This window comes from Vulpes vulpes, chromosome 9, assembly GCF_048418805.1.
Source record: "Vulpes vulpes isolate BD-2025 chromosome 9, VulVul3, whole genome shotgun sequence".
NCBI classification, from domain to species: domain Eukaryota; kingdom Metazoa; phylum Chordata; class Mammalia; order Carnivora; family Canidae; genus Vulpes; species Vulpes vulpes.
This window is the reverse complement of record NC_132788.1, coordinates 27,931,758-27,954,759: the sequence shown is the minus strand read 5'-3', so window position 1 is coordinate 27,954,759 and position 23,002 is coordinate 27,931,758. Positions and strand designations below refer to the sequence as shown.

At 39.0% G+C, this 23,002-nt stretch overlaps 1 protein-coding gene across 4 annotated transcripts in view; it reads left to right on the top strand.

Moving 5' to 3' along the window:
* The window catches only part of GALNT7 (polypeptide N-acetylgalactosaminyltransferase 7), a 137,769-nt gene that overhangs the window by 51,707 nt on the left and 63,060 nt on the right, over positions 1–23,002 (top strand). For all 4 annotated transcript variants that reach the window (XM_026017545.2, XM_026017546.2, XM_072719670.1 and 1 more), the window contains exon 2: positions 18,891–19,351. In XM_026017545.2, the coding sequence (XP_025873330.1) occupies positions 18,891–19,351 (461 nt within the window). The remainder of the gene's footprint in view (positions 1–18,890; positions 19,352–23,002) is intronic.

Sequence of the window (23,002 nt, the reverse complement as noted above, 5' to 3'; positions counted from 1 at the left end):
GGAATGAATAAGTCACCGGGATGAAAGGTACAACATAGGGAATATAGTCAGTGGTATTGTAATAGTGCTGTATGGTGACATGCTGTGATGAACATAACGTAGTGTACAGATTTGTCCCATCACCATGTTGTACACATGAAATTAATGTAAAACTGTGTGTCACCTTCAGTCAATCAATAAACATAGACACACAAAATTTAGGAGAACAATACAATGAACACCCATGGGAACACCGCTTGGATTTGACAGTTGTCAATATTTTGACAAATTTGTTTTCTTTCTCTTCTTCCTTCTTTTCTCCCTGTATAGGTCTTGATTTGGTTTAGGTAAAATATTATGTAAAAAATAGGTAAAATTATTAGGTAAAAAATATCTCTTTGATGTGTGGACTTCATACCACATCACTTCAGGAGGCAAGTGATGCCAGATTATCCCATTATTAATGATGCTATTTAATCACCTGTTTATAGTGCTAACTGACAGATCTCGTTTTGTACATAGCAAGTGTGTGTGAGTATTACTTTGGTACCATGTGAATATTCTGTTCCCCAACAACCTTTCACCAAAAGGTTTTGGCATCCCAAAGCATGGCTCCTGCCAGAGACTATGTTCATTCAGAACTGATTATTTCATCCAAATGGGTGGTCTATAGCTTATTCTAAAAGTTAAGGTAAAGACTTAATTCTTCCCTTATAATTGTTCTGTTTGGAGTAAATCTCACTAAATCAAATTTCCCTATTATTTTTTTTTCAGTGCTACTTTCTTTCTTACACAACTAAATTGGCTCACTTTGTGATTTTCTGCTTCAGATCTACAATCAGCCACTTCTCCAAGGAGCTGAGTTCCTTTTAGTAGGGCATGGTATTTAGAAACCAAGATCTAAGGGTTGGGCATGTCTATTCTTTTATATCCCTGCTTTTAGGCCCTTTAAGCAAGGAAATATGTTTACTTCTTTTAATCATCATATTGATATTTCTAATTAAATTTAACTCTACTTTTTTAATACATTTATGTCTGTTATTCTGAAAATCTTGGTTCTTGTTTATATATTTGCTTATTTGCTTCATATATACATGTTTAAAGTCCCAGTGTCAATATTACTACAAAAAATAAAACTGAAGTTTGAGATTTCTTTGCAACTTTTCTTATACTTGGGAAGTTTTTAAATACAAAAATTTCTTTACCCTCAGACCTTTTGCATGAGAATCTTGGGGAGAAAATGGTGTCAGCTCCTAAGTTTGTATTTTTAAATAACAAGCCCAAGACCTACTGCCCTAGTCAGTCTCAGAATTGCTGGAATGAGTGGGATCTGTTTTGCTTTGGGTGAGATCCTCACCTCCTTTTTCTCCTCCTAAGACATTTTCATAATTTGATTATAATGTAATGTTGAATAATTGGCACAGAGAGGAAAACAAACAAATGGGAAAAGGGTTGATGGGGGAAGCAAAAGTGAATAACTTCTTGTATTTTCAGAGTCCCCTTCTTTACAACATCTTACCTATGTTTCTTCAGAAGGTTTTAAATGGTAATCCTGATTTGAAAGACATTTTAATACTTATTTAATCATTTAATCATGGCATAACATTATAATGCATATTTGGTGTTGCTAGGCACTCGGTGTTTTATACTTTACCTCATTTAATCTTTGCAGGAACTCTATACTAACATATTATTCCAATTTTGTAAGTGAGGAAATTGATTTAAATATATATATATCTGCTTATGGAATGTTTCAAGGAAAATACAAGTCTTGCCTTCTGCCACAGGTCGGGCAATCTAGGAAGCCAACTCTGAGATGGAGGTGAGGATGCAGTTTCTATTGGAGAGAGGATCTGAGGATCAACAGCTCTGAAGGGAGAGGTTGGAAGCACAAACACCCAGAAAAGTCGAGCCTTCCGACATCTCCCCCCACCCCTTCTATAAAGCAATAAGCTGTTTAAAAAAAAAAAAATTGAGCTGTGAACCAACTTGACGCAGTCCTTAGCCAACCCCATGGGGGCTCCTAGAGCTGGGATGGTCCTTCAGAATTGTTCCAATTTGGAGTGGAGAGGTTGGGCCTTTTTTACCTCTACAGTGACCAGGGATTTGTGCAGACTGTCCCTGAAGGAGGCTTGACTTTGGGCAAGGCGGTTTCTTTAGCAGAGGTGATCCCAACAAGGGCTGACAGCCATCTCCACCAGCAGGCGGGGCGGAGGGGGGGTGGGTAAGTCCTTTAGTTCTGGAGCGGAGTTGTGGGTGGTTATGACAGTGCTCACAATCTCTGCAATGGATTTGCTGTAGTTTCTCCAAAACACATTGTTCTTGACAAAGATCATTTTTTTCTCTTGGTTATCTCCTATCTTTCCTGTTGAATCCATGTTCAAGGAAGTTCATTCTCATGCCATTCATCATAAACCTAAAGTCGTCTTCCTTTTAACCCAGTTGAATCACTTTTAGCTCCTTGCCTTGTATGATATTGGCTGGGCCACAATTTTTACATGCAGCTAATTTTGTGCTGTTTTTAGACATCACGTGTTTATTGTTTCTATCCAGTCACCAGAATTGTACTCTACTTCACTTTATAGCCATGCTCAAGGAGGTTCTTGAAGTCCATGCAAGAGATAGTCTTTACATGAACTCAAGCTTGGAATCTCCTGAATTTCAAACCCTTCTTTGTTTAAGCAGTCTCTTTACACTCAACATGCATCCTTCCTGCCATGTTTTTTAAAAAATTTATTCATTAGAGAGAGCGAATGAGAGTGAGCACAAGTGGGGGTAGGGACAGAGCGAGAAGCAGACTCCCTGCTGAGCAGGGAGCCCAATGTGAGGCTCAATCCCAGGACCCTGAGACTCATGACCTGAGCTGAAGACAGATGATTGACTAAGGCCACCCAGGCACCCCCATCCCATGATTTTCTGGTGAAGAAAATGACTTGCTCTCTTAGTCTGCTCCCCACTGGTTTTAGCAGTCTGTCCTCCATCTGTAGTTGGAGGCGGAAAAAGCAATCTGGTTCATGTAGGTCCACTTCCACCTGTTGGTTTAGATCTGTGGATAGTAAGGGCTGGAATATGGTGACAACTGACTGCCACATGCCTCCTACCTGGTGTACCGCATCCCTTGTGGGATGGTGAATGGGGGGTAAGTGTTCTCAACAAAAGAAATGCTTGATTTTCTTTTTCTCTTTTCTTAAAGATTTTATTTATTTATTAATGAGAGGCAGAGAGAGAGGCAGAGACATAGGCAGAGGGAGAAGCAGGCTCCATGCAGGGAGCCCGATGTGGAACTCGATCCCAGGACTCCAGGATCATGCCCTGAGCCAAAGGCATACTCAACCACTGAGCCACCCAGGTGTCCCATGCTTGATTTTCAAAATTTGAACTAGGTTAGGCTGCATGTTGTAAATGTACTACTTGTTATCCCTCTTAGGGGTATAATCTAGTCTTCATTTTTATTGGAGGATCTCAAAATACTTTCAATATGTTCTGTAATTTTTAAAACTTAATCACTTCTCATTGCACTGAATTTTGGCACCCAACAACTTAATTTCTTTGTTTTATGATACTCTGTATCCTAGAAATGAAATGCTTTTAATTTAACCTCTTTAATTTTTTGACTTAAACATTTTTAAAACTTACCTCCCTTTAAAGAAGTGTCTTGAGGATGAACTGGGAGCAGGTGTAATAAGCAGGAGAGATCAGTAGAGAATATAGTGTGAAAAAGTGTTCTTTTTGAAAAAAAAAAGTATACATCGTCATATAAAGCACTAGGGCTTTTCTACCCCATGAATGTCTTGTTTTAGAGGATGTCCTACAATGTAATTCTCTCCTCTTTGCTTTTAAGAAATTGATAATTGATGACTGAGTGAGTCATTGAATTTACTACAATGTTTTTTGTACTTTTTAAAAACTTACTGAAGCTGTTTTTTGGTTTTGTTTTCTTTTGTTTTTTTAACATTGTCTAAAGTCAGGTAGCATACTCAAATGAAAAATGTTCCTACCTATGCTCTGTTTGTGAACTTTATGCCTAATTTTCTTGTGGTTGTACATATTGTTTCTCTGAGCCTTCTCTCAACTGCACTTGTTGTATATTCTCTTCATCACTAAATTATGTACGGTGACCTCTATGGCAATCAACAAACTTCACTGTTTATTGATATAGAACCTCCTAATGGAAAACAAAATCTCAGGTTACTATTATAAACTGTTTTCTAATGGAGTTTTGTTAATAAATTTCAAAAGTTTAGAGGAAGCTTATAACTCTAAAAACTTCATACAAACTGTATGCTCAATATAGGGAACTAAGGAAAAGCAAGAGATGAGAAAATATCAGCTAACTCTTCCCCATCAGAGACAGCTACTACTTTTCTTTCTTGCTAGTCATTTCTGGTTTGTTTGATTTTTTTTTTTTTTTTTGTATTTGGGACTATATGGTATAAGCAGTTTGTATATTCAATGCATGTATTCTACTTTTAAAAAAACTAACATAAGAAATTTTCCCAAGAATTATTTTTTCTTAAATACTTTTATAGTTATGAACTATCCAATTGTATAAGGGTAACATCATTTTCTTGGTTGTTTTCTTGTTATAAATATTCTATTTGTTTCTAGTCTATTTGCTAGTATATGCTGCGGTGAACACTTATGTATTAATATCTTTTTCTGTAATTAGAATGATCTCTGTAGAATATATTCCCAGCTCTGAATTTTTGTAGTCAGAAAAAGTGAGTGTTTTTAAGGATTTTGGTACATACAGCCAGATGGCTCTACAAAGAACTCTACCAACAATGTACTATTTGTATTTTTATTTTTTTTAGGAGAGGATCCAAGATCTTCATGACCCTAAAAATGTTGAGAACCACTGATACTATAAAAAGAGATTTTATGATTCTTGAAACCATCACTGACTTTTAGCTTTCTAGAAGGCTAGTGAAGGCATACCCTGAAGAAGCTATGCAAGAAATTGTTGAAAATGTGATCTTTGTGAGACTGCATATGGTCCCACTGAGGATGTCTTTCAGAAATACTCTTGTACCTCAGGGAGTAGAAATGGGGGTAACTCTTCCTTAGTGTCAATTTGAAAAGCCCTCTTTTATTTACTTCATATTTGTCAGTGGCAGACAAATAGAAGATATTTGAAAACCCTTCTGTGTTTCTGTGAAATCAGAAAAGCAAGCTTAGCAGCTCAGTTTAATGGTCTCCTGTGCCATAGTTACTAACTGAAAATAATTTTGTTTTTCTCTGTAGAAAAAAATCATGCGAATGCATCATTCTCAGGTATATTGCATTTATCTACATCCTGATATTCACCTAGGCTAGTGGGCCTCATAGTAAGTTGTTACTGCTTTTTGAAGTACGAATTGATTTCTGGAAATTTACTTCTTTGAAAAAAGCCCTTTCTGAACTATCTTATTACAAATTCTTGTTAATAACATTATATTGGTTTTAAAATAAAATAAGATTTTTATTAAAGGGAACTCTGAAATTCTAAGGAATATATTTTTGGTTTTGGTATTTTAAAAATCCTAAAGCTGTCAATTTATATAGCTAAAAGTTCTGAAAACCTTGTGGATGCCTTCCCTGCTGGAGAGAGTAATGTTTAATTACATGGGCTCTGGAGCCCAGAGAGCTTGGATTTGAATCATGCCCCTACCACCTCTTGAGTGTCTGACTTTCAGCAAGTTACTTAAACTCTGTGCCTTAGTTTTCTCATCTGCAGGATGGAATAATGATGGTACCCAGCTCAGAGGGTTACTTCAAGGATGAAAAGAGTTAGGTGGAATGCACTTGGAATAGTGCTGGTAACCTTGTAAGGGCTCTTCTACGTCTTCCTTACCCTACCATCTTATCATCATCATCATCATGAATGCATCATCAGCATTCAATAAAAATACTTCTAGTGATAAGTTGATTTACCACTGTTTTTAAACTCTTTCCATTTTTCTGTTCAAGTCTTCAGGGGTTCTTTGCTAATTTTGCTAACTTTGACAATGCTTTGACTGACACATTGGCAGGTTATCTTTGGCAGGCTATCTTTGGCATGTGCTATAGTAACAGTGAGCCTCTTTTTTTCCATTCATTCATAGATATAAAGATAAATGTTTTTCTTACCTTAATTGTGCCAGGTAAAAAGGAAATCTTTTTCATAGAAAAAAAAATACCTAAGTGACTTAGGGTCATCAGAAAATTATGTCAAAATAAAATTGAGGTATTTGGTGAGACTTGACCATCCTAAGCACTGTACATATTTTTTGTTGGAATTTCACCTTTAGTTGCAAAGGGATTTTAGATTTTCAGTTCTACTTCTTAGCTTATGTGAGACCAAATGAAGCTGGTTGGAATGGATTAGAGTGGCTAAATTTAGCATATATCTGATTGACTGGCTTCTCTCCACTAACTGATAGAATTGCTTCCTATTTCTCAATAGCTGCTATGCTTCCTCCTCCCCCAGTGCCATTTTAAGATATTCTAGAAAGAGATGTCAGTATTATAAACATAGTTATGGTAGAGTTAGAATCCTACTTTTAATTTCTAAAAGGTGGTGGTTAGCAAGATTAAGAAATGGAACTGGAAAGCACTGGAAAGTTAAGGTTAATGTCATATTTTTAACATTCTGATGTTAAGTATAAGCTACTTACTACATGGTATGTCAGATTAGATTAGGAAAACACCCTATGTTATTCTGTACGAAAGCAGTGTCTTGATATGCTACTCCTCACCTTCCTTTGGATTTCATAGCACCCTAGTGTATCCTAGAAAATGTACTGTGGCATTTGTGGGTATATACTCTGGGAGGCTTTTTCTTCCTTTCCCTAAGTGATATCTCTTACACCATGAAAAGAAAAAAACTGGAGCTCCGGTCATGTATATGGGCAGCATGTTCTGAAAAATGTAGTAAGCTCCTGTGACGATGTAATTCTCTTCTATCATCTTTATGGAACCATTTTAGAGTAGAATATTAGTGAATTCATAATCACAGGCTTGTGAATAATTTGGTTTTATTCCGTGGCCTCTGGAATGTTTTTAGTAACAAAGAGGCAAAAGTATTTTTTAGCGGGAGTTTGAACAGCTTGGAATTCACAGCAAGTACATCAGTTAGAAGAGTCAGCTTAACAGGACCAAAAATATTTTAGTCCTTACTTATGGGAGAAGACTGACTTAATTCTTTGTATAAAATTAGTTTAAAATGTCCTTCCATTATTTCACATGCTGTCAGAGCAAATCATCATTGAACACATTAGACTGAAAAAACTGTTGACAGGGCACATCTCATTGTTTAGATTGCCAGAATGGGCTGTTTCTTTGGTGTAAATACTTGCCAAAGACCGGCTTTGTAAAATATAAGAAAGAATAAAGAGACATGAAAGTGTATACTAGATGAACATTTTTAAAGGCCTCTCAAATTTTTTGTAAATTTCTAGAAAGTAGAAGTCATCATCAAGTAGTTGTAAGTCAAGTGGCTTAGCATTGTGGCTAAATGCTCAGAATTCATGATTATGCTGACAGGTTCAAGTCCTAGGGCAGTCCCTGCTGAATTACGTGATATTGGACATGTTATTTAGTCTCTCTAATCTTTGACTTCCTCAGCTATAAAATGTGAAAGTAAAGTTATAGGACCGATCATAGGATTGTTGTGAGCATTGGAGAATGTAACATACTTAACAATGTCCAGTTATTTTATTTTTTAAATCAAACTTTTCACTGCTGTTCCCCCAAGATCCACCTAAACAACACAAGGCAGACTTCCCTCTAGAAATATGGAGCTCAGGGGCCATCGTGTTTCGTATTGAATAGGTGTTATTTTACATAGGAGGATAAGAATAAAGAAATAAAAATGTCAGAGAATTTAGGAGAAAGAAAGATACATAATACAAACTCCTATTGCACAAAAGGAGTATAAGACTAAGACTCTCCTCGGCTAGAGCTTTTAGTCTGGGGGGAAAAAAAACTAGCACGTGGGATAGTTAGAGAATTATAAAAGTATTAAGGAGTAGAAATTCATGAGAGGGAAAACTTTACTGGAACTAGAACAGATGGCAGGGCTGAATCTTTATCAAAGGAATTGGAACCAAATCTAGAAAGAAAGAGGTGAGCAACAGGACAGTTCTCTAGGCTAAGGCTGATAGCAGGAGCCAAACTAGAGGCCAGGCTGAGAATGTGTTTTTATGATCTCCTGAAGGGGGCCAGCTGAATAGGATATGGGGATAGCTTGAGTGTGTATTCAGGGGTGACAGAAAGCCAGGCAAAGGATTTTGAATCCTTGATCCCGGGTCTCCAGGATCCCGCCCTGGGCTGAAGACAGCGCTAAACTGCTGAGCCACCAGGGCTGCCCTTGCCTTTCTTTTAAAGGTGTTCAGGACTTTCCCATTAAAAACAAACCAAAATTCCTCACCTCACCTCTTTTCCTCCAGCTATCTCGCCATTTCTGTTCTCTTTATGGGCAGTTTTCACACATGTGCCTACTTTGGCTTGCACCATTTCTATACCTTCCAACTCCACACCTCAAACCCACCTGCCCTGGGCTCCTGACCCCATTATACCATTAGAATGGCTCTTGCTCATCCCAGTGCTCCTCTTACGTGCCTTTAACCAGCATTTAACACTGTTGACCATTCTTGTTGTCCCACACCTACTGTCTTGGTTTGGGTTTTCTTCCTACATATTGGGCCAGTCTTCTTTGTCCTTGGTAGTCCTACTCTCTTTCACCAGTCTTCTAAGGGATGGATTCCCCAAGGCGAGGTCAGTGGATCCTCTCCTATTCTCACTTTATGGTCAGTTCATAAATAGCATCCAGGTCCTTATGTCGGTTATTATCTATATAAAGATGTCTGCCAAATTTATCATCTCTAGTCCAGTTATGGAGATACAAATTCTATGTTTCCATCTTCTCTTGAATGTTTCAGAAGCATACTTCAGAGTCCGCATGTCCAAGAAGGGCCTCACCATCTTCAACCTCAGTCTTTTCTAGTGCTTCTCTCTCAGCGAATAGCGTCCTCTTGTATGGTAGACACCTCAGAGCCATCGCTGACACCACCTGAATCCATCCTTCAGTGTGTACATTTCCTGATTAACCCTCATCCACTCAGGCCTCATTCCAGTGTCTTCTCTTACTCCTCAGCCAGTGGGCTCTCTTCAGAATGCTCCTGTCTATGGTAGGAGCATCAAAACTATGAACTGCTGCTCAGGCTTCCATATTACAACGCAAGTCATTACCATGATACCAGAGCCCTGCTTAGTCGGGCCACTACTCACTGTCTGCCATATTTGGCACCAGACTTCTCCAGGTCTTCCCCTTCCAGCCACATTTAGTTCTTTCTGGTTACCACAGAACTTCTTGCTGTAGCGACTCTGCACAACATGTTCTCTATCCCTGAATATTCTTTCCTCTTTTTTTAGGAAAAGATTTATTTTAGAGTGAGAGTGTGTGAGTGGGGGGAGGGGCAAAGGGAGAGAATCTTCAAGCCGACTTCCTGCTGAACATGGAGCCCAATCTGGGGTTCAGTCCCATAACCCATAAGATCACCATTTGAACCAAAACCAAGAGTTGGACTCAACCGACTAAGCAACCCAGGCACCCCTCTTTCCTCTTTTTACTGACTTAGCTTCTTCTCATCCTTCAAACCTCTGCTCAGCAGTCCTTCATCCTCAAGGACGCCTTTCCTAGCATCCTAGATTAGATGGACTCTCCTCAAAAGTCTTGTAGAGCACCATATTTGTGTGACTGGTTAATTGTATGTCCCCCCCCCCCCCATTTGGACAGAGAGCTCACAAGAGCAGGGATGTGTTTGCCCAACATCGTATCCTGTAGCCTGTACAGCATTAGGTGCTCAACACATATTTGTCACCTATCAGACTATTTCAGAACAATGTCTAGGGCAGAACAGGAGGATCACAGAAATGCCTCTGGCCTTCTAGATATAATAGCAAATAAGATAGTTCCATCTGCAGCTGGGTAGGAGGTAATTATGAGGACTCCTGAGGCCCTCTGGATCCATACTCCTGGGGCCTCTGACAACGTCACAGAGCAGAGAGCTGGTGAGTGAGTCACACTGCAGGACTGAGACTAAAATAACTCCCTTGCCTGTACCTTTAGACCTTGGAATTCTCATTAATTTAACAACTTGCCTGCAGTTCTTAGCTGTGTTGTCCACTCCTTGCAATTCTCTCCTGCATTGCTTTTTCCCATATTTTCTAAGTTCTTTTTTTCCTTATCCCATTGAACACATCTTGGCGCCTCTTCCCATTCATTTGCTCCATCAGAGTACTCATTCCACAATTCAGCTCTGATCTGGCATGCTCCCCTCTCATGGCTCCCATAAAGTCTGAACTTCTTGGCATTTCTTAAGAGGCGCTTGGAGGCACTGCCAGTATCTCAAGTCTCCTCTCCTGCCGCTTCCCCATATGTCCCCTGCGCTCATTACACCAAACCATTTGTTCTTTTATGCTTCTGTGCCTTTGCCTCAGTCTAGACTAGCTGCCAAACTCCACTTTCTCCCCCCACCTCCTTACCTACCAGCTATTCACCACCTATGTGCTGGGGAGTGTCTGCTGCTTCAAAGCAGAGATTCAGTCACTGCCAGCCCACTCAGACATCCCTTCCTGCATCCTACCACCCCCTTTGTGGTAGGGCACAAGGCGCCTGGCAGATAGTAGACCTGTAATATTTGAAAAACTAAAAGGACAGTTCTTTTGCCTTTAATGATACATGTAAATACTAATCTCCGTGCCAAAGAACAATTATGATAAACTAGAGTATCACTGGATGAGCCTTCCTCTTGGAATCCAACCTGTTGATAGTTGAAAAGTAAAATGTCCAAACGTTTATTACATAAATAACCTCAATCTACCCTGAATGTATTTTTTTCTGTCTCAAAGGGTTAAGTTCCCTTGACACACCCTTCTAAAGTGGATTTTTAGTCCTGACAGGGTAGCAAAATGTTGTTCTACACTTTTTAAGATGATAGCTCCACCCTGAAAACTCTGAGATACTTTCTTCCTTGAGATTTTTTTTTTCCTTAAGATTTACAGGAAGAGATTCTTACAGCAATCAAAATGTATGTGTTCTGAAGCCACACATTACAGTACTTTTTCATGAGCTGTTATGAAAGCCAAGCTTCAGGGCAAAGCAAGGAAGCAGTAGAGGAAAGGCTGTTTTATGCATTTCCAGCTGCAGAGAGTAGTAACACTTCATGTGGGAGTGCTGTATTCATTCTAGAATTTCTCCCCTAGAGGGATAATAGGACATTGCTTTTTCAGCTTTCAAAAGGGTATTACAAACATTTTCTCCCAACACAAATACCACATTTGACCTCATTCTTCTCTCACTCAGTAAAACGTTTTCCTTAGTGTCATAAGAATTATTAATGGTTGTGCTGGTGACATAATTTCCAATAACATTTTCAGGATGAGTTGGAAATCATTACATGCTTTCACTGGGATTGCCAAATGTGAAGGAGAATTAGGAATTAAAGTGTCTGGCTTTGGCAGGTATTAGATTACAAAACGCATTGTTGCACTGGAAAAGAGAATCAAAGGATAGGACTAAATAGACACTTGTCCTGGGTTTAAGAAAGAGTGTGAACAGTGTGATCACCAAGGAATGGTGTTAGGATTGCTCTTTTGAAGTATTTTAAAAATGATCTAGGAAAGAGAGTGAAGAGATTCTTAGCTCTTCTAGGTAAAAAGGTAGAATTGATTGGCTTAAACCGAAAGAAGGTTCCAGAACATCATGTGAGTGGGCCAAAGAGGAGCTGATGGGACCTTATTCTCAAGCAATTGAGCTTTTAAGTAGTTCCTCCTTTCTCCACCTGATGAAATACCATCAATGTTCTTTTGAAGGGTCCATTCAGCCGGGATAATTTCTTACTTCTTATCCTACTAAGCTGTCTGGTCTTTAAATGTGCATTTCCTCTCTCCATGTGTGTATGTCATATGTATGCATACGTAAATTATTCATGTGTTAAAGAAATCTTCACAGATTTTATTTTATAATCTTTCTCTCATTGCTTTGCTTTCATTTTTTCCTCCTCTTTAATGCCTTCTTATTTTCAGACAGGTCATTTTGTAGGAATAACATGATAGAATATTTATTGTAAAATATCAGCAATTTTATTAAAATATTTTGCATAACTTATATGCCATTTTTAGAATGAAAATGCCTCTTAGCTTTCTTTTTGAAACTCAGTAATTGCTTAGCCCACAAAGAGAGTTAAAAATCTACCCACTATATCCTTTTATGATTTCTAAGAGGTATTATATCTGCCTTTTAATACCCATGGGAGTTGAAGCTTTTAAGTGGCGTTGATCCACCTTGTCTTGTCGTTGGTACTCTTACCACTGAAATGATGGCGTAACTTTGACAACTATGGCTTCATCACCTTTTGGAACCTACTACAAAATGATTTATTGACCATTATTTTTTTATTTATTTATTTATTTATTTATTTATTTTTTGCTTGACCAATTTAACTTTTTATTTTTTTTATTTATTTTTTTAAATTAATTTTTATTGGTGTTCAATTTACCAACATACAGAAAAACACCCAGTGCTCATTATTTGATATGCGTGCTTGATTCTTAAAATTCAGTTCAAATCAGTTAAAGATTTAATGCTAAATATTCACAATAAATATTTGTTAAGCCTATGAAGTATATATGTGACTCAGTTCATGAGCTGAGGCATGCATTTTTCATAAGGTCTCTGGAAAATAAAAAATTATTTGGATTGCATAAATATGTTTAAATTTCATGTTTCATAGACCCCATTAGTTGTCTGTGATATTAACTTTTATCTGGGCCATTAAGCAGTCTTACAAATAGAAGTTTTTTTATGTAAAAGGATAACCAGTTTGTTATTTTCCTATTGTAGGCATTAACCTACATTTTGGTCATTTAGTGGCTTATTTCTCCTTTTAATTTATTCCCCCTTGAGTATTATCTGATATTTTTCTGACCCGGTTTAGAATCTCTTATCTTATGACTGTTTTAAAACAAGCACCAAATTTAGTATGAAACCATTTGCAAGATAAATTGGCTTGGAGGACTAAGATGAACACCAGCAGATTTACTTTCTCATGTTTAAATAAAGTACTCATTTTCCATGAAGTAACAAATTTCACTCGCAGACATGATTTATCCAAATCTGAAGAAGAGGAGAAACTAAAAAAAGGATTATTCGAATTTTAGATTTGTAGGGAAAGCAATGTTTTTAGTGGAGAAAATAATGTTTTTAGTGATTTCATTTGGATTCTCAAAATGCTAGCTTAAATCAAGCCAAGCGGTGGTAGAAGACAGTGGCCCCAAAGTCAGTTTAGATTCCAGCAGCATAAGAGATGACCCACAGGTAGTTCTCCATTAACTCAGTCTGTGAAGAAACATGCGCTGAGTCCCTGCCGTCTACCCCCCTGGGGGGACACACAGATACACTCTCACTATCTTCAAAGAGCCCTCAGCCTGGCTGGGGAGAAGCCTGTAAACAGATACTAAGGTAATTCAGGTAGAGCAGTGTTAGAAATATTCATGGGGCTGCTGGAGGAATATACTCGGAACTGATTGCTGAGTTTAGAACTGCTGGCATGAGCTGCTTAATGGTAATTTCACATTTACAAAATAGAACATTAGAGATCATGGTATTAATAAGGGGAAGGATTTTGCATGAAATCTCCCTGTTTTCAATTATAGTTTTAACTTAGATGTTGAAAATGGAAAATGTTTATTACTGAGGAATTTATAGTTTAGTCTGATACCTTTAAAAAGGCATAGCCTCGACATGGTTTTTAAAAAGTAAATTTTATGGGGCGCCTGGATGGCTCAGTTGGTTAAGCATCTGCCTTTGGCTTGGATCATGATCTTAGAGTCCTGGGGATCAGCCCTGAGTTGGGCTCCCTGCTCAGTGGGGAGTCTGCTTCTCTCTTTCCCTCTGCCCCTGCCCTGACCACCCCCCCATGCTGTGTCTCTCTCTCTCTCAAATAATAAGATCTTAAAAAATAATAATAAATTTTGTAATCGTAACCCACTCGGTCATTTACTTTGGTTGAACTAAATTTCGTTTTGAATTTTGAAAAGAGCCCAAGACTTAAAATTTGCCATATCTAGATATTCTATAGTTGACCGTGATTATTCAAAATGTGCAGAAATCTTCAGAAAATTGTGTCAGTGCAGATGGATACTTCTCTTAAGAATACCATATGATATGTATGAAAATCCAAATCTGCGAAAACCAACTAGTTGCACAACTATGGGATTTATTGGGAGCCTCTTTTTGTAATGGAAATCTCTCTTATTAAGGAGACTAAATGTTCAAAATGTGACATAGCTAACTTTTTAAGAAGACACCTATTTCAGTAGTACTCACGATAGTACAGGATCTGTATTATATATTGTATTTTGCTTATTTGATTAAGGAGAAGTGGCATTTAATTGACTCAAAATGCCCCCATATGAACCTGGTAAATTCTGTAGGTGGTTAAAACTATAGCACTAACTTACCCATTTGAAACTGTGGTTGCCATAGTGTATTATAAATTATGAGAGAAAATAAAAGGACTGATCATTAGGTATTATGTAATAGGCCCCTGTCCACCTTCCAGTCTCAGTGTTGCAGGCCCTGGAAGAAGTCTGGGTCAATCTGGCTTACTGTGTAGTACTTAGCCTTTGAGTAGTGGCTACCCTGCCAAAGTTAATTTCTAGTACTAGAAGTGCCGACCTAGATTTCGTTTAGTGGGGGCAATTATTATGATGTCAACCATGCTGTTTTCTCCATTCTGTTACCTTTTGGTTTATAACCTGGCCTTTGCAGAGAGGGGGGAAGGAGAATAGAAATCCCTGCTATGTGAGTCTATTTCTTTCAGGAGTTATTTCTTCTATCAGAATGTAATACTGATAAGCCACACCCTTCCCCATTTTCAGTTCTGCCCTAGTTGCTAACAGAGGCCTTGCCATTGGCCTTCAATCTCTTTCTAGTTTATGGATCTTTATTTTTATTTATTTTTAAAGATTTTATTTATTTATTCATGAGAGACACAGAGAAAGAGGCAGAGACATAGGCATAGGGAGAAGAAGGCTCCCTGTGGGGAGCCTGATGTGGGAGTCAATCCCAGGACCCCTCAGGATCACGACCTGAGCCAAAGGCAGATGCTCAACTACTGAGCCACCCAGGTGCTCCTCTGGATCTTTTTTTTTTTTTTTAAATTCTGTTTATTTGAGAACACATGCTTGAGCAAGGGAGGTAGAGGGAAAGGGAGAGGAAGAAGCAGACTCCTTGCTGAGTGCAGAGCCCAGTGTGAGGCTTGATCCCAGGGCCCCAAGATCATGACTTGAGCCAAAGTCAGATGCTTAACCGACTAACCTCCAGGCACCTCTTGGGATAGGTCTCTTTTCATAAGGGAGAACATCTTAGATATTCAAGGACTAGTAAGGTCTCTGTTTAATCTTGGGTTTTTCTGTTTTCAGCTCTAGTTAAACACAGAAAATCACTTGACCCCAACCCTTCCTCTTGTGACCACTGACCACTGACCCTCCAGTGCAGTGATTCTCAGTCCTCTGAAGGAGCAGGAGTGAATGGTTTTCAGCCAGCACAAAATGTCAGCAGACATGGGTTGGCTAAGAATCCATCTCCAGCTAATCAGAGAGAAACCAAGGTACTGACGGTGGAGCACTTGCTCTACCTCCCAACTTCTGCCGCAAGTTATTAAGACTCTGGGGAGGCGCGGCCTACTAGCACACCCTGTTTCTCCTGGCACCTCCTTGTTTTGAGTACGTCCTTTCCTGACCTCTTTGTCCCTGTTGCTCATTTACCTAGGAAGAGCAGGTGAAAGTGGAGCTAGAGAAAAGATACTGGTGTGATTTTTCTAGTTAAAGGTGTTTCTTGGGGTACCTGGATGGCTCAGTTGGTTAAGCCTTGGACTCTTGATTTTGGCTCAGGTCATGATCCTGGGGTTGTGGGATCAAGCCCCGCAGTGGGCTCTGCTTTCAGTGCAGAGTCTGCTTGGGATTCTCTCTCCCTTTCCCTTTGCCCCTCCCCCGACTAAAATTAAAAAAAATCTTTTTTTTCTTAAGGTATTTCTTATCAAAGTATTTTTATTTATTTTTAAATGTGATGTCAGCTGAGGAAAGGGATGTAGGAATGATTGATGTAATCTGGTCGTGATGCTTGGAAAAGAATGACATAATCCAGAAATGAAGGTAGAATGATAGGTAGACATCTAAAAGAACTATAAGGGACACCAGCAGTGCAAGATTAGACAGAGAAGTGTTAAGTCAAAGAAAACATCTAATTAATATGGAGGAAGATAAGTAGGAAGTTTAAATCCATTAAATATTCTCCTGGTGAGGTGGGTAAATTTGAGAAATACTTAAATTCGCCAAGTTTTGCATTAGCATAGGCCAACCTAAACTATAGCATGTCTTACATGTGCTATAATTTCATGTATTGCTATATTCTATACTCTTCCAGTATGCACTTTGCATTTTAGAATTTTAGGCAACCCATGGTAGATGCTATGGTTTTGGAAGTTGACATCTGATGACCTGTTTAATCTGCTTTTCTGTATTTATTGACCTTTCCTTCCCGTCATTTTTTACCTCCCCAGTTACCAATTCACTGGAGCCTTGATGTGAAAAATTGAAGTGAGGGATGTCTTTCTTCTTTATGTGTTATGCTTGGTTCAATATCAATATCTTGGGTCCAGTATATTAGAGTTTTGCAGTGATTTTTCTCTTTTAACTTGCTTACCACACTGCCACAATACTTCTCTTTTGGAGAGAACCAGGAGATAAATTGGAGAGACATATACTTTTTCCGTCCTCAAAATCAGTAGGGCTCACAGGTTAGGCTCCAGCTAAATCCTTGCTACTGTGGTGTGTGATGATCGAAACCTGATTCAGAAGTGTTATCTACCTTATAACACATGCCTGAAGAAAGGTATCACATTTATATAATCAAGCTGAGTGTTGCATTTTATGTTTAGTTTTGTGTTAGTGAGGAAAATTGTGGGAAAACTTTGAAATGGACCAAAAAGATTATTAGGTATATTCTCTGATTCACTTTCTGGTTATCTTGCCCTTTCCTTATCTTTGAGCTATTTTACAGTGCTAGAAATGATAGAATACTGATGGTAATGCAAAAGCTTCTCATCCATTGAAATGGAAATTGTGTACAGTGTGGTGCAATTGGTTATTGCCTTGTGGATATTGACCAATGTTACCAGTTTTGCAACTTTTTATAAATCCTTTGCAGTATTCTTGATCTTTAGATATTTGTTCTTTGGATTCACCTTTGGACCACTTGTATCATCATCAGGTTCCCTTTTTAATTCATGAGTCAGTTAAAATTGAAGTCCCATGTTAAGAAAATTGTTTTGTTACATGCACACATGTATGTTTATACGTGCCTTTAACATCTCTAGACAGATTCTCAAAGAGCTGTGATGGCCTCTATAAAAGGGGAGACAGGAGAACCAGAACCTACCTTTTTCACCCAACCCTCCTCCTCCCCGCCCCAATCAGTCCTTAGCTAGCTAGCCCTTACCAAAACTTCAGCTAAAATCATATTTGAATTAACTGGCTTTCTAAAGAGAATCTTTGTTTCTCAATCAAGTACCAGCAGATAGCAACTTACACCTAGCACTTTACTTCTGTGCTCTTGAAAATCAAGTTTTTAACTTTACTTTTCTAGATAGTTCTACCACTGTAGACACATTTTGGTCAGACGGTACTCATTCTATTTTGAATCTCTGGAGGACCCAGATGGTCTCAGTGTGGTGTGAAGCGGCAGGACCTATTCGCCTATTTTGTGGTTCCAAGTTCACCTTGCCTCTTCCCAGCTGTGCATATGCAGTAATCCTCTTGTCTAATTATAGCTAGCAGCTCTCCCTCTGAGCTAGAGGTTCTCAAGCTTGGATGCATATTAAAATCACTTGAGGAGCTTTTAAAACTCAGAATGCCCAGACCAATTAAATCACAAAGTCTGGGGTTGGCACACAGACGTCAGTATTTTTTTTTTTTAAGCCGCTGAGGTGACACTAATGTTGAAAACCACTGCCCTGTGCAAAGAATGGTACTAATTTAGCAAAAACTTCACATAGAATGCCTCAGAAGCAAAAGCACTCAGGATTTCTGATGGAGGGATCTGCATAGGTGATGAGGAGGGTCCCCACAGTCTCAGGAGGCAGCCCTTACAGAGTATCTGCACCCACCAAATCTGTTTCTACTTGGGCTACCTCTGGAATGGGGCCAACTAGGTATTGGGGGTAGCTTAAAAGCCAAAATTGCCTTGGGTAAGTCTTTAACATTCTGTCTTTGTGTGTTTGTTTTTAAAAATAGTCCTGAATTCAGCTAAACTCTCACTGTGTAGAAAATACCGACTGTCGAGTGCATGTCCCTGCCTTTTCCTCTGCCCTTAGAGGCACAAAGCCAGTGTCATGGTGGGGGACATCTAATACCACGGCCACCATATGGCTGTATTACTGACAAACAGTTATATTTATCATACACCGGACATCTGGGAAAACCACACACTGTACATGGCCTATGAAATGTCTGTTTTTGTCAGAGCTCCTAAAAATCCATTGCTTTAATCCATAACAATGTGCTTTATTAAGAGGTCTTTGATAGTTAGTTTTAAAGGAGAGAGATGAAAAAAAAAATCCATTCATTTATTTGGGAATGGTAAGGCAAGGAAATAGTCTCTTTCTTGGGATGTCCTCCTGCCTCTCCACAAAAGATATCTTTTAATGGGAGCTCCTGATTAATAGCCTGTTTCTATTTAAAATTTTAAATCATTTTAGTTGCCTCAGTCTTCTTTTTTTTTTTTTTTTTTTTGCCTCAGTCTTCTATTAAACATGAAAATCATATCATGAACTCTGCTGTGGTTTGCCTTCATGTACTCATTATATGTCCCCCTCCCTTTTGTGTAGGAAGACAGAGATGTCAATAACCCCATGCCTAACCGAGGAGGCGATGGATTAGCTCCTGGGGATGACAGATTCAAACCTGTTGTACCATGGCCTCATGTTGAAGGCGTAGAAGTGGACTTAGAGTCTATTAGAAGAAAAAACAAGGCGAAAAATGAACAAGAGCGACATGCTGGTGGAGATAACCAGAAAGACATAATGCAGAGGCAGTATCTCACATTTAAGCCTCAGACATTCACCTACCGAGATCCTGTGCTACGTCCAGGGATCCTTGGTAACTTTGAACCCAAAGAACCTGAGCCTCACGGAGTGGTTGGTGGCCCTGGAGAGAACGCGAAGCCATTGGTTTTGGGACCAGAATTCAAACATGCAATTCAAGCCAGCATTAAAGAGTTTGGATTTAACATGGTGGCAAGTGACATGATCTCACTGGACCGCAGCGTCAATGACTTACGACAAGAAGAGTAAGCACACGTCCTCTTCTTTCTAAAATTGGGGCAACTATTGTTTTGATAGATATTTAGTTAGATTATTAGAAGGGAGAAAATATTTTTGCCTTTATTTCAAGGAATAATTTCAAGGAAATAAAAGGCTCTTCAGTCTGCAAAATGGCCAGGAAGAGGAGATCGCTTCATTTATGCCATTAGATTGAAGGTATGACATACAAAATTCTGAGGTTTTTACATCAGTGCTACTCAGATGTGGTCCCTGGCTGGCAAGAGTCTGTGAGTTTTTGTTACCAGTCCACAATGAGACCATGAACTTGTGTCAGCATGTAAACCAACTATTAAATACTTTGTTTAGTACCAGCGACAATTTTTTTAATAACAAGACTTTCTCAATGTGTTGATTTTCATTCTGGATCAAGCTCCTTGTCTTGTTGTGGAATAATAACAAGTAGTAAGGCTACTTTAGACGTCTCCTATAATTAACTAGATACTGATGTTTCCCTTAATTTTTTTTTCTCAGTACTGCACTCGGACACTGGAACTCTCTATGTAAAAGAAGTGCCCAAACTATAAAACTATGGCCTAAACTTTCAAATTATTTTCATGTAGTTTGATTTAAAAAGAAAGGATTTCTGACCCTTACCTTTTGATAGACAGTGGTTATTTAGTGAACTCAAAGCTTTTCTCTTCCAGTTTCTTTAATAACTGGTTCTATTCACATAGGATCTAAATAGCCTCCATTAACATGAGAGCAAATTTAATTCCGTGCTACCAGAAAACTCTCAAAATGTATTCTGAGGATGTACTGTTAATATAAACACCTTTATGCAACCCCACAGCAGCATTCCTTATGACCACTAAGAATAATATAGTATTACTCAATAGATTTTTTTTTTTTTCTTTTCAAATTTTTGTTTAAATTCTAGTTAGTTAACATACAGGGCAGTGTTGGTTTCAGGAGTAGAATTCAGGGATTCATTGCTTACATACAACCCCTAGTGTTCATCACAACAGGTGTCCTCCTTAGTACCCATCATCCATCCAGCCCATCCCACGCCCACCTCTTTCCATCAATCGTATTTGTTCTCTATCGTTAAGAGTATCTTATGGTTTGCCTCCCCGCACCCCCCCTTCTTTTTCTTTACCCCTTCCCATATGTTCATCTGTCTGGTTTCTTTGTTTTTTGTTTCTTGAATCCCAAGGCTTTGGGTATTCACACAGTAATTGGTAAAAGTGAGAGGGAATGAATGAAATATGAAAAGAAAGAAGGAATAGAAGTACAGAACCATGATGGTGAGAGGGGTTAGAGCGTCTCAAGGGACAGTGAGCAATTTATTCCAAATCAAAGTAGAGGCTTGTCTAGTCATAAGGTTGCCAGATTTAGCAAATAAAAATAGAGGACACTTGGTTAAATTTGAATTTCAGATGAACAGTGAAAAACACTTAGTATAAATATATCCCAACCAGTGTTTGGGACATACTTATACTTTAAAAAAATGGTTGTTTATCCGAAACCTGAATTTATCTTGGAGTCCTGTACTCTTCCAGTCAGGGGCTAAGGGTGGCCATTACAGAGCTAGAACCACCACTCGAGTACTCTTTAGGACCTGTAGGAGGCTCTGCAGTCCCTTATCCAGAGTGTGTCCTAGTTATTTAAAATATAGTACTCAAACATAACTGTTCATCTCTATTATAGAAAGTTCTTTGAAGACCTATTGATGGCATTCTCATCACTGAGAAAGGAAGGGAAGGGGAGAGTAACATGGATCGACCTTACAGTACATACTGGGACTTATTATAGGTTCTAATTTCTTCCACCCAAACTGTGAGAGCTTTTACCTGGGTAGGTAAAATCTGAAGCTGGGAGCTCTGACATCTTTGTATTTGCCCAGCAAAATGGCAAAGTTGTGGTTCAACCCGAGGTGGTTTGGTGAGAAAGCCCTATCTTTCCACCACACCTCACCTCAAAGTATGTCTTCCCCTGGGTGCTATGCCTTGGTGTGGTGTTACAGTCACGGCATGAACTTAGTGTCAAAACTGAGATTTTTAGCACGTGAGTTATTTTTTTTTTAAGATTTTATTTATTAATGAGAGACACACAGAGAGAGAGAGAGAAAGAGAGAGGCAGAGACATAGGCAGAGGGAAAAGCAGGCTCCATGCAGGGAGCCCGACGTGGGACTCGATCCCGGGACCCCAGGATCACGCCCCGGGCCAAAGGCAGGCGCTAAACCGCTGAGCCACCTAGGGATCCCCAACACATGAGTTATTTATAAAAGATAGATCATTTAAAATGCCAGTATAAATCTAGCTCACTTTTCAATATAAGAAATAGGCTAAGAAAACCAAGAAGAGAAGTACAAGGGATTAGAGACCACCTTTCTCCTCGCCCTCACCCCCACACATCCAGTCTGTCTGCAGGGCCTTTAGCTTCTGCCACCAGAATATGTCTCAGATTACTTCTGAGGCACATTCTCTCATCCCTGCTGCCACCAGCCAAGTCCATGCCACCATCATCTCTCTTGGAATCCCACAAGAGTCTCCTTCATGGTTTCTCCACTTTAGCTTCTGCCTCCTGCCTTTTCACACGGAAGCCAGTGTGGTATTTGAATCTCACAAATCTAGCTTATCTGTAGTGATTCTTTGTCTTCCTGATGCACTTGAAATAGAACCCAGACTCCTGATCAGCAGCCACAACCCTTTCCTGCCTTGACAGCCTCCTCTTGCTACTGTGCTCCTTGCTCCCAGTACTGTAGCTGGGCTAGTCTCTCCTCATCTCTCTGCATATGCTCTTCCCTCTTCAATGAATGCTTTTTCCCTTCTTGTGCTTGGCTCTGTACCATTCTTTAGGTTTAGAACCTCTCTAACCACACTGTCTAATTTGATAATACCCTGCTTTATTTTTTAATGCTGTCCTCTGGCCATTTCATTCTCAGTATATATCTAATTTTAACAGTTTATCAAATTTATAGAGATACCAGTTTACTTAGTCGTTTATTGCCTGCCTTTCTTACTACATGATAAGGTCCTGAGAGCAAGGAATGGTCTATTTTCTTCACCAGCTACTTTTAGTAGCTGACACCCAGTTGGTAAATATCTGTTGAGATAATGAATGAATGACTCAAATGCCTGGAATCTGCTAGGGTTCAAACCTTGGCTCCATTACCAGAGGTGAGATCTTAGACCAGTTATTTCCCCTCTCTAACCCTCAGTCTTCGGATCCTTAAAATGGGTCTAACAATACCTATCTCCCGGGATTGGCATTAGAATTAAATGACATAACAGGCTGAAAGTCTCCTGTTATAGGCCTAGTGGTTAGAAACTTAAGTGTTCTTGAATATTATTATTATTATTATTATTATTATTATTATTATTATTCTACTATTGCTGTGGCACTTTCTTGAGGTCACATACCCTCTTGTCAAAATTTTAGTGTTTTGAGTTACTATTTAAGTTTAAGGTCCTCTTGCTTTTTGAAAAATATAAATGTTATGCACTGCCTTATCTTTACATCATCTTGCTTCTACTGTACCTTCCATGATGGCAAAGCCTTCACCTCTCCTTTGATAAGTATTTTAGACCCGCCAATTGCCACCTGAACCCCCCCCCCCCCCATCTCTCTGAGTCCTCCTTGGTCTCCTATAATATCCTTCCTTCCTCCCTCTCCC